The sequence below is a fragment of the Impatiens glandulifera genome, chromosome 5, assembly GCF_907164915.1.
Source record: "Impatiens glandulifera chromosome 5, dImpGla2.1, whole genome shotgun sequence".
NCBI classification, from domain to species: domain Eukaryota; kingdom Viridiplantae; phylum Streptophyta; class Magnoliopsida; order Ericales; family Balsaminaceae; genus Impatiens; species Impatiens glandulifera.
In genome coordinates this window covers 52,494,781-52,512,500 of record NC_061866.1, presented here as the reverse complement: position 1 = coordinate 52,512,500, position 17,720 = coordinate 52,494,781, and the positions used below count along the sequence as shown (strand labels likewise).

At 35.4% G+C, this 17,720-nt stretch overlaps 1 protein-coding gene and 1 pseudogene across 1 annotated transcript; one reads left to right on the top strand and one right to left on the bottom strand.

The window, feature by feature from the left end:
- The first annotated feature begins 227 nt into the window (after nucleotides 1-227).
- On the top strand, nucleotides 228-2,187 carry LOC124939684 (annotated as a pseudogene).
- A 2,044-nt stretch (nucleotides 2,188-4,231) lies between these two features.
- LOC124939681 lies at nucleotides 4,232-16,510 on the bottom strand. Its single transcript, XM_047480135.1, has 14 exons — nucleotides 15,215-16,510; nucleotides 14,637-14,826; nucleotides 14,362-14,534; nucleotides 14,030-14,267; nucleotides 13,797-13,881; nucleotides 13,450-13,715; nucleotides 11,092-12,374; nucleotides 10,855-10,982; nucleotides 6,804-7,053; nucleotides 5,474-5,658; nucleotides 5,182-5,392; nucleotides 4,873-5,110; nucleotides 4,633-4,780; nucleotides 4,232-4,537 (listed from the first exon to the last, which is right to left on the bottom strand). Exons 1-14 carry the CDS (start codon nucleotides 16,482-16,484, stop codon nucleotides 4,232-4,234), a joined length of 4,971 nt encoding a protein of 1,656 aa, XP_047336091.1. The 5' UTR covers nucleotides 16,485-16,510.
- Between the last annotated feature and the right edge of the window lie 1,210 nt (nucleotides 16,511-17,720).

Sequence of the window (17,720 nt, the reverse complement as noted above, 5' to 3'; positions counted from 1 at the left end):
TCACTGTATAACTTGGCACGGAGAATTGCTCGATATCAGACTCGTTCAAGGTGGAGGCCAGAACCACTACCTACGCGTCACTGCCATAGAATTAGGTGCGTTTAAGCTCAACGACAAAAACATTAAAAAATTGAAAGAAAAACTAATAGGAAATCACAATTTCTATCAAATTTTCAGCTGAATATTTGAAGTCGCAGCGGTCAGTTAAGGTCAGGAATAAACAACAAATGGTTTACATAATTGTGATCTTTACCTCTATAGCATTAGCTATTGGTGTCCTACTTATGGTTTACTGGTTCATAATGGTTAAAAGGAGAAAAGGTAAATAAGTAAACTTTTACCTCTTTCCAAAAATACTAAACATATAATATATTAATAGTTTAGTGGTTTTAATATAAACAGTTTGAGAAAAAAAGTTACATTATATTCGAGCTCCTTCAATTTTGTTCGGTTTCTGCCCACAAACAGTTTGTAAATTCCTATTTCACACTATATAATAAATATCTTAATTATTATTTTATTGGATGACTTTATTTTTATTGAGAATTAACTCAATATTAATAATTAATACAGAGAGAAAGATAAAGGAAAGACAAATACTGCTTACTCCAGCTAACAGTTCATCGATTGAACCTTCCACAACAGGAAAGCTTTTTGAGGATTTCCCATTTTTCGAACTTAGGACCATTGTTGCAGCCACAAACAATTTTTTCATTTCAAATAAACTCGGACAAGGCGGATTTGGCACGGTTTATAAGGTACATACAATGTCTATCTACGATAAATCTAATTAGTTTCTTGATTAATCAATATATATACTACTTAAATTAATGCAGGGATGTTTAAAGGATGGAGTGGAGATTGCTGTAAAAAGATTAGCCAAAAGTTCACATCAAGGTGTGGAAGAGTTTAAGAATGAAGTTTCAATAATTGCCAAACTTCAACATAGAAATTTGGTGAGATTGTTAGGATGTTGTGTTGAACATCATGAGAAGGTTCTCGTATATGAATAATTACCGAATAAAGGCTTGGACTCATTCATTTTCGGTACGTGACCAAATTATCATATTTTAATCAAGCAAATATAAAGTTAATGTACATCTAAAATTTTGATGTAGATGAAGAGAAATGTTCTCAACTAAATTGAGAGAAACGGTATAACATCATCTTGGGAATTACAAAGGGAATGGTTTATCTTCATCAAGATTCTCGGTTGAGGATAATTCACGGGGACTTGAAAGCTAGCAATGTTTTGTTAGATAATGAGTTGAATCCTAAAATCTCGGATTTTGGAATGGCAAGAATTTTTAAAGGCAATCAAAATAAAGCAAATACTATTTGGGTAGTTGGAACAATGTAAGTGTTTTGACATAATCTTTAGGTAGTATCTATTTCAAATTCAAAATATCATATTCACCAAAATATTGTGGTATGTATTACATTTGTAGTGGTTATATGCCTCCGGAATATGCTATGGGAGGACTATACTCGATACGATCCGATGTCTTCAGTTTCGGTGTTGTATTGCTTGAGATTATAAGTGGAAGGAAAAATAACAGTTACTATCAAGAGAACACGATTAATTTGATTGGACATGTAAGTAGTGATAAAATAATTAAGTTTGATCATTACAATCACTTATGCTAGTACTTTGAAGTGATATATATATTTGATTATCACTTCAAAGTACTAGCATAAGTGGTTATAATGATCAAACTTAATTATTTTATCACTACTTACATGTCCAATCAAATTAATCGTGTTCTCTTGATGGTAACTGTTATTTTCTTTTCCACTTATAACCTCGAGCAATACAACACCGAAACTGAAGACATCAGATCTTATCAAGTATATTCCTCTCGTAGCATATTCCGGACGCATATAACCACTACAAATGTAATACATACCACAACATTTTGGTGAATATGATATTTTGGATTTGAAATATATACTACCTAAAGATTATGTCAAAACACTTACATTGTTCCAACTACCCTAATTGTATTTGCTTCATTATTCTTGTCATTCCAAAATCCGAGATTTTAAGATTCAACTCATTATCTAACAAAACATTGCTAGTTTTCAAGTCCCTGTGAATTATCCTCAATCGAGAATCTTGGTGAAGATAAACCATTCCCTTTTGCAATTACCAGAATGATGTTATACCGTTTCTCCCAATTTAGTTGACAACATTTTTCTTCATCTACATCAAAATTTTAGTTAACTTTATATTTGCTTGATTAAAATACGATAATTTGGCCACGTACCGAAAATGAATGTGTTCAAGCCTTTATTTGGTAAGTATTTATATACGGAACCTTCTCATGATGTTCAACACAACATCCTAATTAACAACCTCACCAAATTTCTATGTTGAAGTTTGGCAATTAACGAAACTTCATTCTTAAACTCTTCCACGCCTTAACGTGAACTTTTCGCTAATCTTTTCACAGCAATCTCTACCCCATCCTTTAAACATCCCTGCCTTAATTTAAGTAGTATATATACTGAATGGAAGCCAAGTATCTCAATCCTCCTCATCCGGTTCAGACCCTGTTTGATCGGACAATGTCAACTCAGCCTCAGGGAATCAGTTTTCTTGTCAAGTTTTGGATACAGGGAACTTGAAATTGGTTAAATAATGTTATTGCCATAGAAATATATTGGCATTTATAAGTCATTAAGTATTCACATGAATATTTGAATATGATTTCTCATGCAAAATAAAATTAAAGATTTACTCATAATTATGGTCCTTATTTAATGAAAATCATTTAAATATTACATTAGATTGTGTATACATAATTATATTCGTTCACACGAATAATATACATATATTTTAAACAACTACATTTTGTACATAAAAGAACCCACATTAAATATGACTACTAGACTTTGAAGCGTTCCATTATTGTCATTTAGTTGAATTATATATGAATACTTCTTTTATAGGGAATATTTTTTATAGGGAATATTCTTTTCAATAGAGAAAAAAATGTATTAATCATGGGTAAAACACCTTACCTATGCAAACCTAGTTTAATACAAGTCACAATAAAAAAGAATGTAATGATCAGTTAATTAAGTGAAAATATCAATCAAAGCTCAAAGAAAAACTGGTCTCAAATATACTTTAGGCTCCAAATTGAGATAATCAAAATACTTATAGGTCAAATTGATGTTTAAAATTCTTCATGTTTGCAATAGAGTAAAAAAAACTTGGTTTTGGATTGGATAAAATTATGTTTGCATTCTTTTCTTTTTTTTCATTTTTTGTGACTTTATTTATTTTATTTTCTCATATCATATTTTGTCGTTCTAAATAAACCATTTTTATTATTTTTAATAAATAAGAAAAAAATTGAAAATGAAAAATTTAATAAAAAAAAGGGCGTAAATTACTGTGTCAGCAAAATCATTTTTTTTTTCTTAATATTATTTTCAAAAAGTCATTTTTGTAATAATTTAATTTCAACTTACCGCACGTAACTATAAGTTGTTAAATGTGTATCTTGGTGTATTGGGTGAAAGATACTAAGATTAGTTTTTTTTCTTATTTGAAAATAAAAATTTATTAAACACGTGACTTTATAGTTATAAATTCTTACATTTATTATACTTGGATCATTTTCATCTCAACAACCAAAAATCAAAATGAATATAAAACAATGAATCACCCAACATTTGATCAATAATCTCAAGGAACACATACATGTCCAATTAGATTGATTTTGTTATCTTGATAATAATTGTCATTTCGTTTTCCACTTATAGCATAAGGTAATAAGACACCAAAGCTGAAGATATCAAATCTTATTGAAAATAGTCCTCCAATTACATCTTCTGGAGATATTTAACCACTGAAAATTATATAGATATTGTACCTAAAAGTATACTACTATTATAAGATTATGCCAAATACTGATATGTTCCAACTACATTCTTCGTTCTAACTTTCATTTCATCGACTCTAAAAATTCTAGTCATTCCAAAATTCGAGATTATAGTGTTCAACTCATTCTTTAATAAAATATTACTAACTTTCGAATCTCTATGAATTATTCTCAATATGGAGTCTAATCAATATGACCATTCACTTATGTATACGCTATACTTCTTTTTGTGAATCATTGAGTTACAACTCCCTTTTCAATTATTGTTCAATAACATATTGAGATAATAACATTCAATATAAAAGACTCATTAAATGTAATGGAACAGCTGGAAAAAATCATCTAGCCATGATCTCAGTAATGCTAAGGTTGTTTATGGAGTTCACTTTAATGTTCGTCGAAGAATCCGATGCATTCATGTCTTGTCCATTGAAGATGAAAGCGGGCTGCTTTGGAGAAGGTAAAGACATCTCTTTGCATAACATGAAAACAACTTCCGACATAGTTGGTCTGTCCATAGCATGTTCTTGCACACATAGAAGTCCTATGTGAATGCATCTCAAAACTTCTTGGTTTGGCCATAAATCTCCCATCCTTGAGTCAATTATATCTAAGGCCTGACCTTCTTTCCATAATTCCCAAGCCTATATTAACACATGTTAGTTATCAAATATATCACTTCAAAGTACTAGCATAATTGGATGTAATGATCAAACTTAATTATTTTATCGCTACTTACGTGTCCAATTAAATTAATCGTGTTCTCTCGATAATAACTGTTATTTTTCCTTCCACTTATAACCTCGAGCAATACAACACCGTAACTGAAGACATCAGATCTTATAGAGTATAGTCCTCCCATAGCATATTCTGGAGGCATATAACCACTGTAAATGGAATACATAGCACAACATTTTGGTGAATATGATATTTTGGATTTGAAATATATAATATCTAAAGATTATGTCAAAACACTTACATTGTTCCAACTACCCTATTTGTATTTGCTTCATTTTGATTGCCTTTAAAAATTCTTGCCATTCCAAAATCCGAGATTTTAGGATTCAACTCATTATCTAACAAAACATTGCTAGCTTTTAAGTCCCTATGAATTATCTTTAACCGAGAATCTTGGTGAAGATAAACCATTCCCTTTGCAATTCCCAAAATGATGTTATACCGTTTCTCCCAATTTAGTTGAGAACATTTCTCTTCATCTACATCAAAATTTTAGTTGTACGTTAACTTTATATTTGCTTGATTAAAATACGATAATTTGGCCACGTACCGAAAATGAATGAGTCCAAGCATTTATTTGGTAAGTATTCATATACGAGAACCTTCTCACGATGTTCAACACAACATCCTAACAACCTCACCAAATTTCTATGTTGAAGTTTGGCAATTAAAGAAACTTCATTCTTAAACTCTTCCACGCCTTGATGTGAACTTTTCGCTAATCTTTTCACAGCAATCTCTACCCCATCCTTGAAACATCCCTGCATTAATTTAAGTAGTATATATATTGATTGATCAAGAAATTAATTAGATTTAATATTGTAGATATGAATTGTATGTACCTTATAAACCGAGCCAAATCCGCCTTGTCCGAGTTTGTTGGAAATGGAAAAATTGTTTGTGGCTGCAACAATGGTACTAAGTTCGAAAAATGGGAAATCCTCAAAAGGCTTTCCTGTTGTGGAAGGTTCAATTGATGAACCGTTAGCTGAAGTAAGAAGTATTTGTCGTTCCTTTATCTTTCTCTCTGTATCAATTATTATTAGTATATTGTATATATCTTGTTACCTTGTTTAGATTCCTAGATTAGTGGGTTACCTTGTTTAGATTCCTAGATTAGTGGTTTACCTTATTAAGAGTCTTTTGACTAGTATATATTGTAACATTGTTTATCAATAATAACCATGGGATTAATCTCTATCATGGTATCAGAGTAAAGATCCTCTCAAGATCATCAATCGAATTTTTTTTCTCTTCCTCCCACCTTGCTGCCTCACGCACAAACTTCTAATGTCTGTCCCACCTACTAATTCAGACTCCTCCTCCAATCAAAGTCAGACGCCCACCACCATGTCTGTTTCTCAATACCACTCTGCTTTCTCTGTTAACAATCTCCGCTCCATAATTCCTATCACCCTAGAGATGGGTAGCGAGGAATATCTCTCTTGGGCAGACCTTCTCGAAAACCACTGCTTGATTCACAATGTTTACGAACATCTCAAACCAAAAACTCCCAACGCCTCCGAAACACCTTCAACATCTTCCGAGACCGACTCTCTTCTGTGGAAACGCCTTGACGCCCTTGTCAAGCAATGGATATTTGGAACAATATCCAAGGATCTACTAAACACGATCCAAAAACCTGGTATGACGGCTGCTCAGGCTTGGGAACGTTTAGCGAATATATTTCAAGATAACACAGGTTCTCGCGCTATGTATCTTGAAAATAGGTTTTCTCAAATTCGTCTCAATGATTTCCCAAACATGAGTGCTTATTGCACTGAATTGAAGATGATTGCGGATCAACTTGCTAATGTTGATTGCCCCGTTTCTGAAAATCGACTGGTGTTGCGTCTACTTGGGGGTTTGAATGAAAACTACGAAACAATCGCCACCATAATAGGTCAAAAGAAGCCTCTCCCATCTTTCTACGATGCTAGATCTGATTTGCTCCTTGTTGAAACAAGGAAGGATGAATTCGTCCACACAAACACCTCTTTTATTGCCTCGGACGATCGTAGCCAAGGCCGCGGAAACAACTCTAGCCAATCAGCCCGTGCTACCGGCCAGCAGCAGCAGCAGGGCACCTCTAGCGCGCAGGAACAGGCCGGCCAGGGCCGAGGACGCAGCCAGCGCGGCAGAGGACGCGGTCGCAACACCAGCCGCACATACCACCAGCAGCAGCAATTCTGGGCACCTCCTGGCCAACAACAATGGGCACAGTGGGCGCCTGCGGGCTGGACAGCACCCCCTTGTCCCTACCCGACACAACAGATCTGGCCGCAGCAGCAAAGCGCCCCCTGGCACGCATCTGGTCAACAGCAACAAGGCGCCTCCTGGCGCGGTTCTGGCTATCAGCAGCAACACACTCGGACAGCAGGAGCAGGCGTACTCGGTTCTCGGCCACAGCAGGCCTACATGGCTGAGACGAGCCAGCAGCAGCCCCAAAGTTACGTTGCAACCGATATCAATCAGGCGATGCACACTTTATCCCTTACTCCGCCTGACGATACTTGGTACATGGATTCGGGAGCAACTTCACACATGACACCCAACTCAGGTAGTCTCTCGCCTTATTCTAATTTAAATTGTGTTAAAAATATCATTGTTGGGAGTGGACAGGAAATCCCGATTCGCGGTATTGGTAAAACTAACTTAAAACCACCCTTACCACCCTTACTTCTGAACAATGTTCTACATGCTCCCAAACTCATTAAAAATCTTATATCTATTCGTCGGTTTACTCGTGATAACAACGTCTCTGTAGAATTTGACTCACTTGGTTTTTCTGTAAAGGATTTCCAGACGGGGAAGGTTATCATGAGGAACAATAGCTCGGGGGATCTCTACCCACTCTCTCTGTCGAGCCAAAGCCAAAAAACCCCAACTAATTCTTCGTTTACTGCAATTTCGTCAAATTTATGGCATAATAGATTAGGACACCCCGGTGTCGATATTTTGCATTCTCTCAATAAATCAAATTCTATTTCTTGTAAGCCCGTTTTAGGGTCTAAACTCTGTGAGTCTTGCATCTTTGGTAAACAAGTTAAGTTACCATTTACCAATTCTGTCTCTTATACTACTTCCCCATTCGATATTATTCATAGTGATTTGTGGACGTCGCCTGTGCTAAGTACAAATGGACATAAATACTATATTCTGTTTCTTGATGATTACACAAATTTCCTTTGGACTTTTCCAATTGGAAACAAATCCCAAGTATTCTCCGTCTTCTCTACACTTCAAAATCAAATTCAAACACAATTTCAAAAGCCCATTAAAACAATCCAATGTGACAACGGAACTGAATATAACAACAGTCAATTTCGTACATTTTGTGACAAAAATGGTCTACAATTTCGCCTCTCTTGCCCCTATACTTCTCCTCAAAATGGTAAAGCAGAAAGAAAAATACGCACCATAAATAACATGATTCGAACATTGCTTACTCATGCTTCTCTCCCGTTAAATTTTTGGCATCACGCCCTCGAAATGACCACTTATCTCCTAAATATTCTTCCAAATAAACAAATTCGAAATTTCTCACCCACTCAACTTCTATATAACCGAACTCCTTCTTACTCTCACCTAAAAATTTTCGGTTGTCTTTGCTATCCTCTTCTTCCTCCAACCACTATTCACAAACTTCATAAACGCTCTACCCCTTGTGTCTTTTTAGGATACCCCTCTAATCATCGCGGCTACAAATGCTACGACCCAGCCTCAAAAAGATTTATCATCTCTCGTCACGTCATTTTTGACGAAACAAAATTTCCCTTTTCTCTTGTCCAAAACCCAAACTCAACTCACCCATCTCAATCCGAACCAATAACCATCCCAATACACATCCAAACCCCGCCCATCACCGAGTCCATTTCCCCACCAAACAACACTCCATTACCGAGCCCATTATCAACTCAACACACTCCACCAAACCCACCATCACCCATCACCACTTCACCAGGCCCAAACCCAAACACGACCAGCCCGTCCACAAGACCAAACCGTCCAAATCATTCACCAACCATCATCAATCCAACACGGACAATACGAACCCGCGCAATGGATGGGATTGTCTGTCCAAAACGCATTTTCAATCTAAACACACTCACATCTCCATCGCCTATTCCCAAAAACCCAAAGTTAGCTTTATCAGACCCGAATTGGAAAGCCGCCATGGACGATGAGTTTAACGCTTTAATTAGTAATAAGACTTGGGACTTGGTTCCGCGTCCTCAGGGTGTTGATATTATACGATGCATGTGGATTTTTAAGCATAAAACTAACTCTGACGGCTCTTTTGAGAGGCATAAAGCCCGTCTTGTTGGTGATGGCAGGTCTCAGCAGATTGGAATCAATTGTGAAGAAACCTTTAGTCCTGTTGTCAAACCAGCCACCATACGAACTGTTCTGAGCATTGCTTTATCGAAGTCTTGGTCCATTCACCAAATGGACGTCAAGAATGCATTTTTACATGGTAATCTCAACGAAACAGTTTACATGCATCAGCCTTTCGGTTTTAGAGACAAAATCTTTCCCGACCATGTTTGTTTATTGCGCAAATCTTTATACGGCTTAAAACAAGCTCCTCGTGCTTGGTATCAAAGGTTTGCAGATTTTGTCTCTACAATCGGTTTTACACACAGCACGACTGATCATTCGCTTTTTATCTATCAACATGGGTCCGAAATTGCCTATCTACTCTTGTATGTTGATGACATTATCATTACGGCTTCGTCTGATCAGTTACGTCAGACTCTCATGAAAAGCTTAGGCGCAGAATTTGCTATGAAGGATTTAGGTAAATTAAGCTATTTCTTGGGAGTTGCTGTATCGTATACTAAGGATGGACTTTGTCTTAGTCAGAAGAAATATGCTGAAGAAATTATTGATCGTGCTGGAATGTCTACTTGCAAATCAACACAAACGCCGGTCGATACAAATGGCAAACTTGGAAAATCAACTAGTCCACCAGTCTCTGACCCCACTCATTACAGAAGTTTAGCCGGAGCACTACAGTATCTTACTTTCACACGTCCTGATATTTCATATGCAGTCCAGCAAATTTGCCTCCACATGCATGATCCGAAAGAGGCTCACTTGGCTGCCTTACACAGAATCATTCGATACTTACAGGGTACAAAGCACTATGGCCTTCATCTTTACAAATCCTCACTGTCTACACTCGTTTCATATACTGATGCAGACTGGGGAGGATGTCCAGATACCCGTCGCTCTACATCTGGCTATTGCGTCTTCCTAGGCGATAATCTTCTGTCTTGGTCGTCAAAACGGCAATCCACACTTTCTCGTTCTAGTGCTGAAGCTGAATATAGAGGAGTTGCCAATGTTGTCTCCGAATCCTGTTGGCTTCGCAATTTATTGTTAGAACTTCGTATCTCATTGGACAAAGCCACACTGGTCTACTGCGACAACATAAGTGCGATTTATCTCTCCCAAAATCCGGTCCAACATCAACGTACCAAACACATCGAAATGGACATACACTTTGTAAGGGAAAAAGTAGATAGAGGTAAAGTTCGCATTCTTCATATGCCTTCTCGTTTTCAAATCGCTGACATATTCACCAAAGGACTTCCGCGCATACTATTTGAAGATTTCAGAGACAGTCTCAGCGTCCGAGAATCTCCCGTTTCGACTGCGGGGGTGTATTAGTATATTGTATATATCTTGTTACCTTGTTTAGATTCCTAGATTAGTGGGTTACCTTGTTTAGATTCCTAGATTAGTGGTTTACCTTATTAAGAGTCTTTTGACTAGTATATATTGTAACATTGTTTATCAATAATAACCATGGGATTAATCTCTATCAATTATCATTAGTTACAAATCTTAATTAATATTGATCAGTTACTTCGTAATTAAAAAAAAGTCATCCAATAAAATAATAAGTAAGATACTTCTTATATAGTGTGATTTAGGAATTTACAAACTGTTTGATTTGTAGAGGGTTGTGAACAAATCTGAAGGAGCTTGAATATAATGTAATTTTTTTTCTCAACTGTTTATATTAAAACCACTAAACTATTAATAAATTATATGTTTTCAAAGATTTAAATATTAACTTTAAACTAATCACGATTAATGTGTTTATTGAATTGGTTTAGTATTTTCAAGAAGAAGAAAAAACTATAAAATAATTTATATGCATAAATATTTTTGGAAAGATAAAGTTTACTTATTTACCTTTTCTCTTTTTAACCATTATGAACCAGTAAACCATAAGTAGGATGGCAATGACTAATGCTATAGAGGTAAAGATCACAATTATGTACACCATTTGTTGTTTACGCCTGACCTTAACTGACCGCTGCGACTTCAAATATTCAGCTGAAAATTTGATAGAAATTGTGATTAATGAGCATCTAGTGGAAGTTCGTTTCCTACTAGTTTTTCTTTCAATTTTGTAATGTTTTTGTCGTTGAGATTAAACGCACACCTAATTCGATGGCAGCGACGCGTACGTAGAGGTTCTGGCCTCCACCTTGAATGAGTCTTATATCGAGCAATTCTCCGTGCCAAGTTATACATTGATCAGGATCTTCAGCACTTGCATAAGCAGTGCATGTGCAGTTATTGAGGCATTCTTCTCTGCATGCTTCTACTCCCATATTCCGGTTCAATCGAGCCACTCTGGTATCAGGTGACTTAGCTTGCTCCACTTTAATAAACCCGTCTCCTTCCCCACAAACCGGCCGATCTTTCTTTCTCACGCACCCGTCCGAACCATCTCTTAGGGTGTTCCAATTAGTCGTCGAATTTGGCTCAAACCCGGGTAAGCACGTGCACTTAAAACTACTCTGTGTTATTTGCGGGTCGCATTTTCCATAAGTGCCGCAGTGATTGTACTGATCGCATTCTTCTGTTTTCGATGTCCAGAACGCATACCACTGACGATCGGAATCCTTCCACGTCAGTCTCTCCATAATTCCCGACTCATTTGCCACGGCACTAGTGAAGATCGATCGAGAATCGTTCGACATGATATACGTTACACTCACTTCATCTTCACTGTTAATGAAATTGGCCGTGAAATAAAAATTGGTACTTATCATTTGTGGTACTCCGACCCAACCACGTCCGATCCATGGTCCGCTTCTCCATATCCTATTCGTATTTCCCTGTTGAAAGATCATCTCGGGCAAAGCGGTTATAAGATCCATTCGGTACGAGAATTCCCCTGTTCCAGGATCATCTTCGGATTTCCATGAAGTAAGGAACCGGTTTAGACCGGTCTTTCTGTCCAGGCCCAGTTTCATAAGGGGAAGCCAAGTATTGGTGGGATAATCGAAGCTCTGCCATACGACGGAATCATCGTGGATTAATTTCAAGTTTCCGGTGTCCAACAATTGACCGGAAAACTGATTCCCTGATGATCCTGAGACATTGGTCGACCAAACAGGGACGTTAGAACTACCGGAGGAGGAGGAGAGGATTATAAGGTTTCCTTTATCGTCAAAGGAGAGAACCCCGGAGGAATCACGAAGTGGGTTGTCTCTGTTGGCAACCCAAACAACGGTTTGATTAGAGAATAAGTACCAAATCCCGACATATCGGTTAGTGGATGACTTGCCGGGGCTGAAGAATCCAAGACCAAAGATTCCACCGCTGGAGACGATCGAGCTGCCGTCGTCCTTTAAAGGGTTGCCGACGGTTATGGTGTCTAGTGAGTTGCAGTATCCAAAAAGAGAGAGAAGCACCACAAGAACAAGAATTGAGAATCTCATGATTTAATTTTAATTTTACAAATGAAAAATGAGAGAACCTCCTTTATTTAAGCAAATAACCCGTCTACCATATCATTTGGAACAACATATTTAAGCAAATAACCCGTTTCCAAAATATTGGACGAGATCACTTTTAACTATAAATCAAAGTGGGCCTAATTTGATTAAAAGAACATGTTTAGTAAACAATTTAAATAATAAATGTAAGTATAATTTAAGACTTTAGATTAACTTAAGTCGTCTTCACTAATTTTCAACAAGTAATGTAACAGTCAATGACTATATATAAGTGTCAATATTGTGATTTGTGAACCATATATTTCTTATCTTCTATATATATGACAATATATAACATTATTTAATCAATTGCTCATATTTGGGGTAGAAGAATAGTCGTCGATGGCTATGTATGTATGCAAAGTAGCCCATTAATAATCTCTTTATAGTTGTTTTAGGATAAGTTTGTCGTTTATATAATTAAATATTTAATTTTATTTGACAAAAAGTTTTGATTCCAATTTTCTTTTCCAAAATAAAAATAAGCCTTTAAAAACAACATATAATGGCGCATATATAATAGTGTTGCATACTATAAATATAGTGTCGCAATGACATAAACTTTAGCGACGTATAAATTGATTCGATAAAAGCTATGTGCCACAAAATGTATTTAATTTATTAATAAAATTTATACAAGATTATTTTATAAATATTTAAACTTTTGTTGAAATTATATTATTTAATTAAACCAATATGAAAGGAAAATAAACCAAATTTTCAGTGGGATCAAAATTGTTAAGTATATATGGTATCCATCAATCTATATATGTATTAAAAGGAAGCAGATCTTCTTTTCCCAAACATGAGGTATTAAAAAGATAATACTATTGGAAAAAAAAAATCAAACTATAAGGTGTAGACACATGACATTACAATGATCTCACGAGTTTGTTGTAATGCGAGGGACTAAGGAGGCTAGGTAAGCCAAAAGAATGTTTCATTTGAAAAAATTTCAGCCTTTTTACATAAATCATCGACCATTGGTCTCGGTGATGGTAATGTTGTTAAACGAGATGACTTTGACACATGTTGGTGATTCCAAGATATTCATCTTATATCCATTGAGGATGAAAGCGGGTTGTTTGGGAGAAGGTAAAGTCATTTCCTTACATAGCATGAAAGCAACATCTGACATAGTTGGTCTGTCCAAAGCAAGTTCTTGCACACATAGAAGCCCTATTTGAAAACATCTCAAAACTTCTTCGTGTTTCCATGAATCACCCATCTTCGAATCAATTATATCAAAGACTTTACCTTCGTTCCATAATGCCCAAGCCTGAAAGATGGAATATATGAATCCATGATACACATTAATTAGTTGTTCTATAATTAATGAAACTATTTTAGTAGGTCATACATGTCCTATCAAATTAATCGTGTTCTCTTGATGGTAACTGGTATTTTTTCTCCCATTTATAATCTCAAGCAATATGACACCAAAGCTGAAGACATCAGATTTTATTGAATATAGTCCTTCCATGGCATATTCTGGAGACATATAACCACTGCAACATATATATCAAAATATTTTGGTGAAAATTGCGTGATGGATTAAAGGACCATACTACAAGATTATGTTAAAACACTTACTATGTTCCAACTACCCTTTTTGTATTGGCTTCCATTTGATCACCTCCAAAAATTCTAGCCATTCCAAAATCCGAGATTTTAGGATTCAATCCATCATCCAATAAAATATTGCTGGCTTTTAAATCTCTATGGATTATTTTGAGTCGAGAGTCTTGGTGAAGGTATATCATTCCTCTTGCTATTCCCAAAATGATGTTAAATCGCTTCTCCCAATTAAGTATATAACATTTATCTTCATCTACACCAAAGTATTATTAGTTGTATATTCCATTATTAGAAGACATGATATTTGTTAGAGAAAATTATTCAAGTAATAGTAATTAGTCACTTACCAAAAATGAATGAGTCCAATCCCTTATTTGGCAAGTATTCATATATAAGCATCTTCTCATGTGGTTGAAAACAACATCCTAAAAGCCTAACTAAATTTCTATGTTGAAGTTTCACTATTAAAGAAACTTCATTCTTAAATTCTTCCACACCTTGATCGGAATTTTTTGCTAGTCTTTTAACCGCAATATCTATTCCATTCTTCAATCGCCCCTGCATCAAGTGACGAGATTTATTAAGTAATAAGGTAGATTGCAATATTATTAATTTATGGTACAAAAATACCTTATAAACAGTGCCAAATCCGCCTTCCCCCAATTTGTTTGAAATAGAAAAATGATTTGTCGCCACAACAAGGGTATTTAAGTCGAAAAAGGGGAAATCATCAACGGGCTTTTCGGTTGAGCAAAATTTGTTTGATGAACCATTAGTTGGAGTAAACAACATTCGTCGGTTTTTCTTTCTATCTGTATTATATATAGTTAGGAACATTTAATATATTTTTTGAAGTAACACAATCTTGTAAAGAAGTAACTACCTCTTTTCTTTTTAATTGTTATTAACAAATAAAATACACAGAGGGCTAATGCTATGGAGGCCATGCATGCCACAATTATGTATACCACTTTTTTATCACGTCTCGTCTTACTTTGTGACTTCAAATATTCAGCTGAAAATAAGAGAAATGATTAGCCCATTTAACAAAATCATTGTAATTACGTATAGAACTCCTCGTAGCGCAAAACTCTTTTTTCTTTTCTAAATTGTTCCTTGATATTTGGTATCTTATGAACCACTCTTGTCAATTGAGATATCTATATAATTCTCGAGATAATTTATAAAAAGATTACACACCTAATTCGACTGCATCAACCCGAACGTACAAATCCTGGCCACCATTTGGAATGATTCTTGTGTCGACCAATTCCCCATGCCAGGTTATACACGATGACTGATCAAGATCGGGATCTCTTGCACTTGCATAAGCTGTGCACGTGCAATTCTTGAGACATTCCTCTCTGCATGCTTCTACTGATCCCATCCTCCGGTTCAACCGAGCCACTCTAGTATCCGGTGACTTTGCATTCTCCACCTTCACAAACCCATCACCACACACCGACCGACCTTTCTTTCTAACACAACCATCCGAACCATCACGTGTTATATACCAATTATCCTTCGATTTCGGTTCAAACCCAGGTAAGCACATACACTCAAAAGTACTCTTAGTAGTTTCAGGGTCGCAGTTTCCATACGCCCCGCAGTGCCCGAAACTGTTGCAAGCTTCCATATTTGATGATAACCAGCTCGCATACCATTGATTACTGTCCTCTTGCCATGTTACTCTCTGAAGAACGCCCGATTCATTCGCCACTAACCTCGAATGAACCGAATCGTTAAACATTCTATGCATCACGGTTACCTCATCTTCATTGTTAATAAAACTCACATTGAAAATGTATTGACTCATCACCACCTGTGTTATTCCCACCCAACCGTTTCCAATCCACGGTCCGGTTCTCCATATCCGATTCGCACCATGTTCGTAGATCAACTCCGGCCACTCTGTAATATCTAGCTTGTAAACTGACTCCCCTGTTCCGGGATCATCTTCAGATTTCCATGAAGTAAGGAACCGGTTTAGACCTGTCTTTCTGTCCAGACCCAGTTTCATGAATGGAAGCCATGTATCTGTGGGATGATCGAAGCTCTGCCATACTACCGTTTCTTCTCCGTCAACCAATTTCAAGTTCCCTGTATCCAAAAGTTGACAAGAAAACTGATTCCCTGAGGTTGAGCTGACATTGGCCGACCAAACAGGGTCTGAACCGGATGAGGAGGAGAGGATTACAAGGTTTCCTGTTCCGTCCAGGGAGAGAACGCCGGAGGAATCAGGAACAGGGTTGTCTCTGTTGGCAACCCAGACGACGGTTTGGTTGGAGAATAAGTACCAAATTCCGACATATCGGTTTGTGGACTTGCCGGGGCTGAAGAATCCAAGAACAAAGATTCCACCGTTAGAGATGATCAAGCTGCCGTCGTCCTTTAAAGGGTTGGTTATGGTGTCTAGTGAGTTGCAGCGGAGAAGTAGTGACAGAATCACGACAATAGTTGAAAACTTCATGATTAATCTTGTAAATGGAAGAGAAAGGACCTCCATTGTTACCTGTAAGCAAGTTAATAGTCTTGAAAATGATCGAGAGAGATGGCTGATTATTAAATGTCAAACTATAGGCTTAGTTTGATTTCAAATCATCATTGAGCCGCATTAGCTGAATTACCTGTCCTGTTCAAGAGTCTGAGAGCATGTTTGATCTTTAGTTATCTTTTAGATTTTGATTATTAATTTTTTTTAAAGAAATTATTTGATCAAAATTAAAAATAAAAATAAGTGTACTTTGATATTTTAATTAATAAATTAATTAATTTCATAATTAAAATAATAGTAATATAATAAAAATATGTTTTTTAACAAAAAAAATAAAAAATCTAAAATATCTTTATATCAAACAAACGAGCTCTTAAATGTGGGTTCCACATTGAGAAAGAAGGAGAGTGAACTAATGAAAAATCCAAATGCTACTCTGTTTGACTTTGGTATCTATTATTATAATTTATAAATAATCTTTATGTTTTTTAAATTATAACAAAATGTAAAACTTATTTATTTATATGTTAAATTAATTAAAAATATTAATTACTTTTAAATATTTAATTTTTATCTAATAACTTAAATTTTTTTTATTTTTAAATTTAATTATATAATCTAATATTAATCTCAAATAAATAATTCGGCATGGTGATTGTATTAATTAATGTCAAATTAATTATATAATTAGAAAATAAAATTTTAGAGAGAAATAAAATAAATAATTATTTTAAAAACAAGTTATATCTATAAAATTTCAAAGTATTTAAATTGGAATAATTTAAAAATATATAAAAATTATATTGAATGTTGTAAGTTGATTGGTGAATAATATAAAAAGAAATCTAGGATCATATGGAGAAGCTGGTGAAAGAATACATTGGAGGTTTTTCTAAAAAGTCTGCTCTGGAGTTGTTACAATTACAGGCGTCACCAATTGATTCAAACTGACATCAAACAATAATTTAGTGATCTACATTTATTTTTATATTTTTATGTTTTAAAATTAAAATGTCAAATCTAAACGTAATATACGTTTAGGATTTAAAAATAATCATTATATAAATAAAATGTTAAACCTAATTGTCTGAAAATATTAAAAAATTTATGAGGTAGAGATCATTTTTTAACCGACACGAATAATTTAACACGAAAGATATTCCCCGAGTTTAACCAAACAACAAAATTAAAAAGAATTTTTGAAAATTACGT

Coding starts and splice junctions, on each gene's coding strand:
- LOC124939681 (XM_047480135.1), bottom strand. CDS start 16,484: ATGAAGTTTTCAACTATTGTCGTGATTCTGTCACTACTTCTCCGCTGC. Junction 14,535..14,636: donor ACTGTTTATAAGGTATTTTT/GTACCATAAATT, acceptor TGCGGTTAAAAG/ACTAGCAAAAAATTCCGATC. Junction 12,375..13,449: donor ACATGTGTCAAAGTCATCTC/GTTTAACAACAT, acceptor TTAAATCATGAG/ATTCTCAATTCTTGTTCTTG.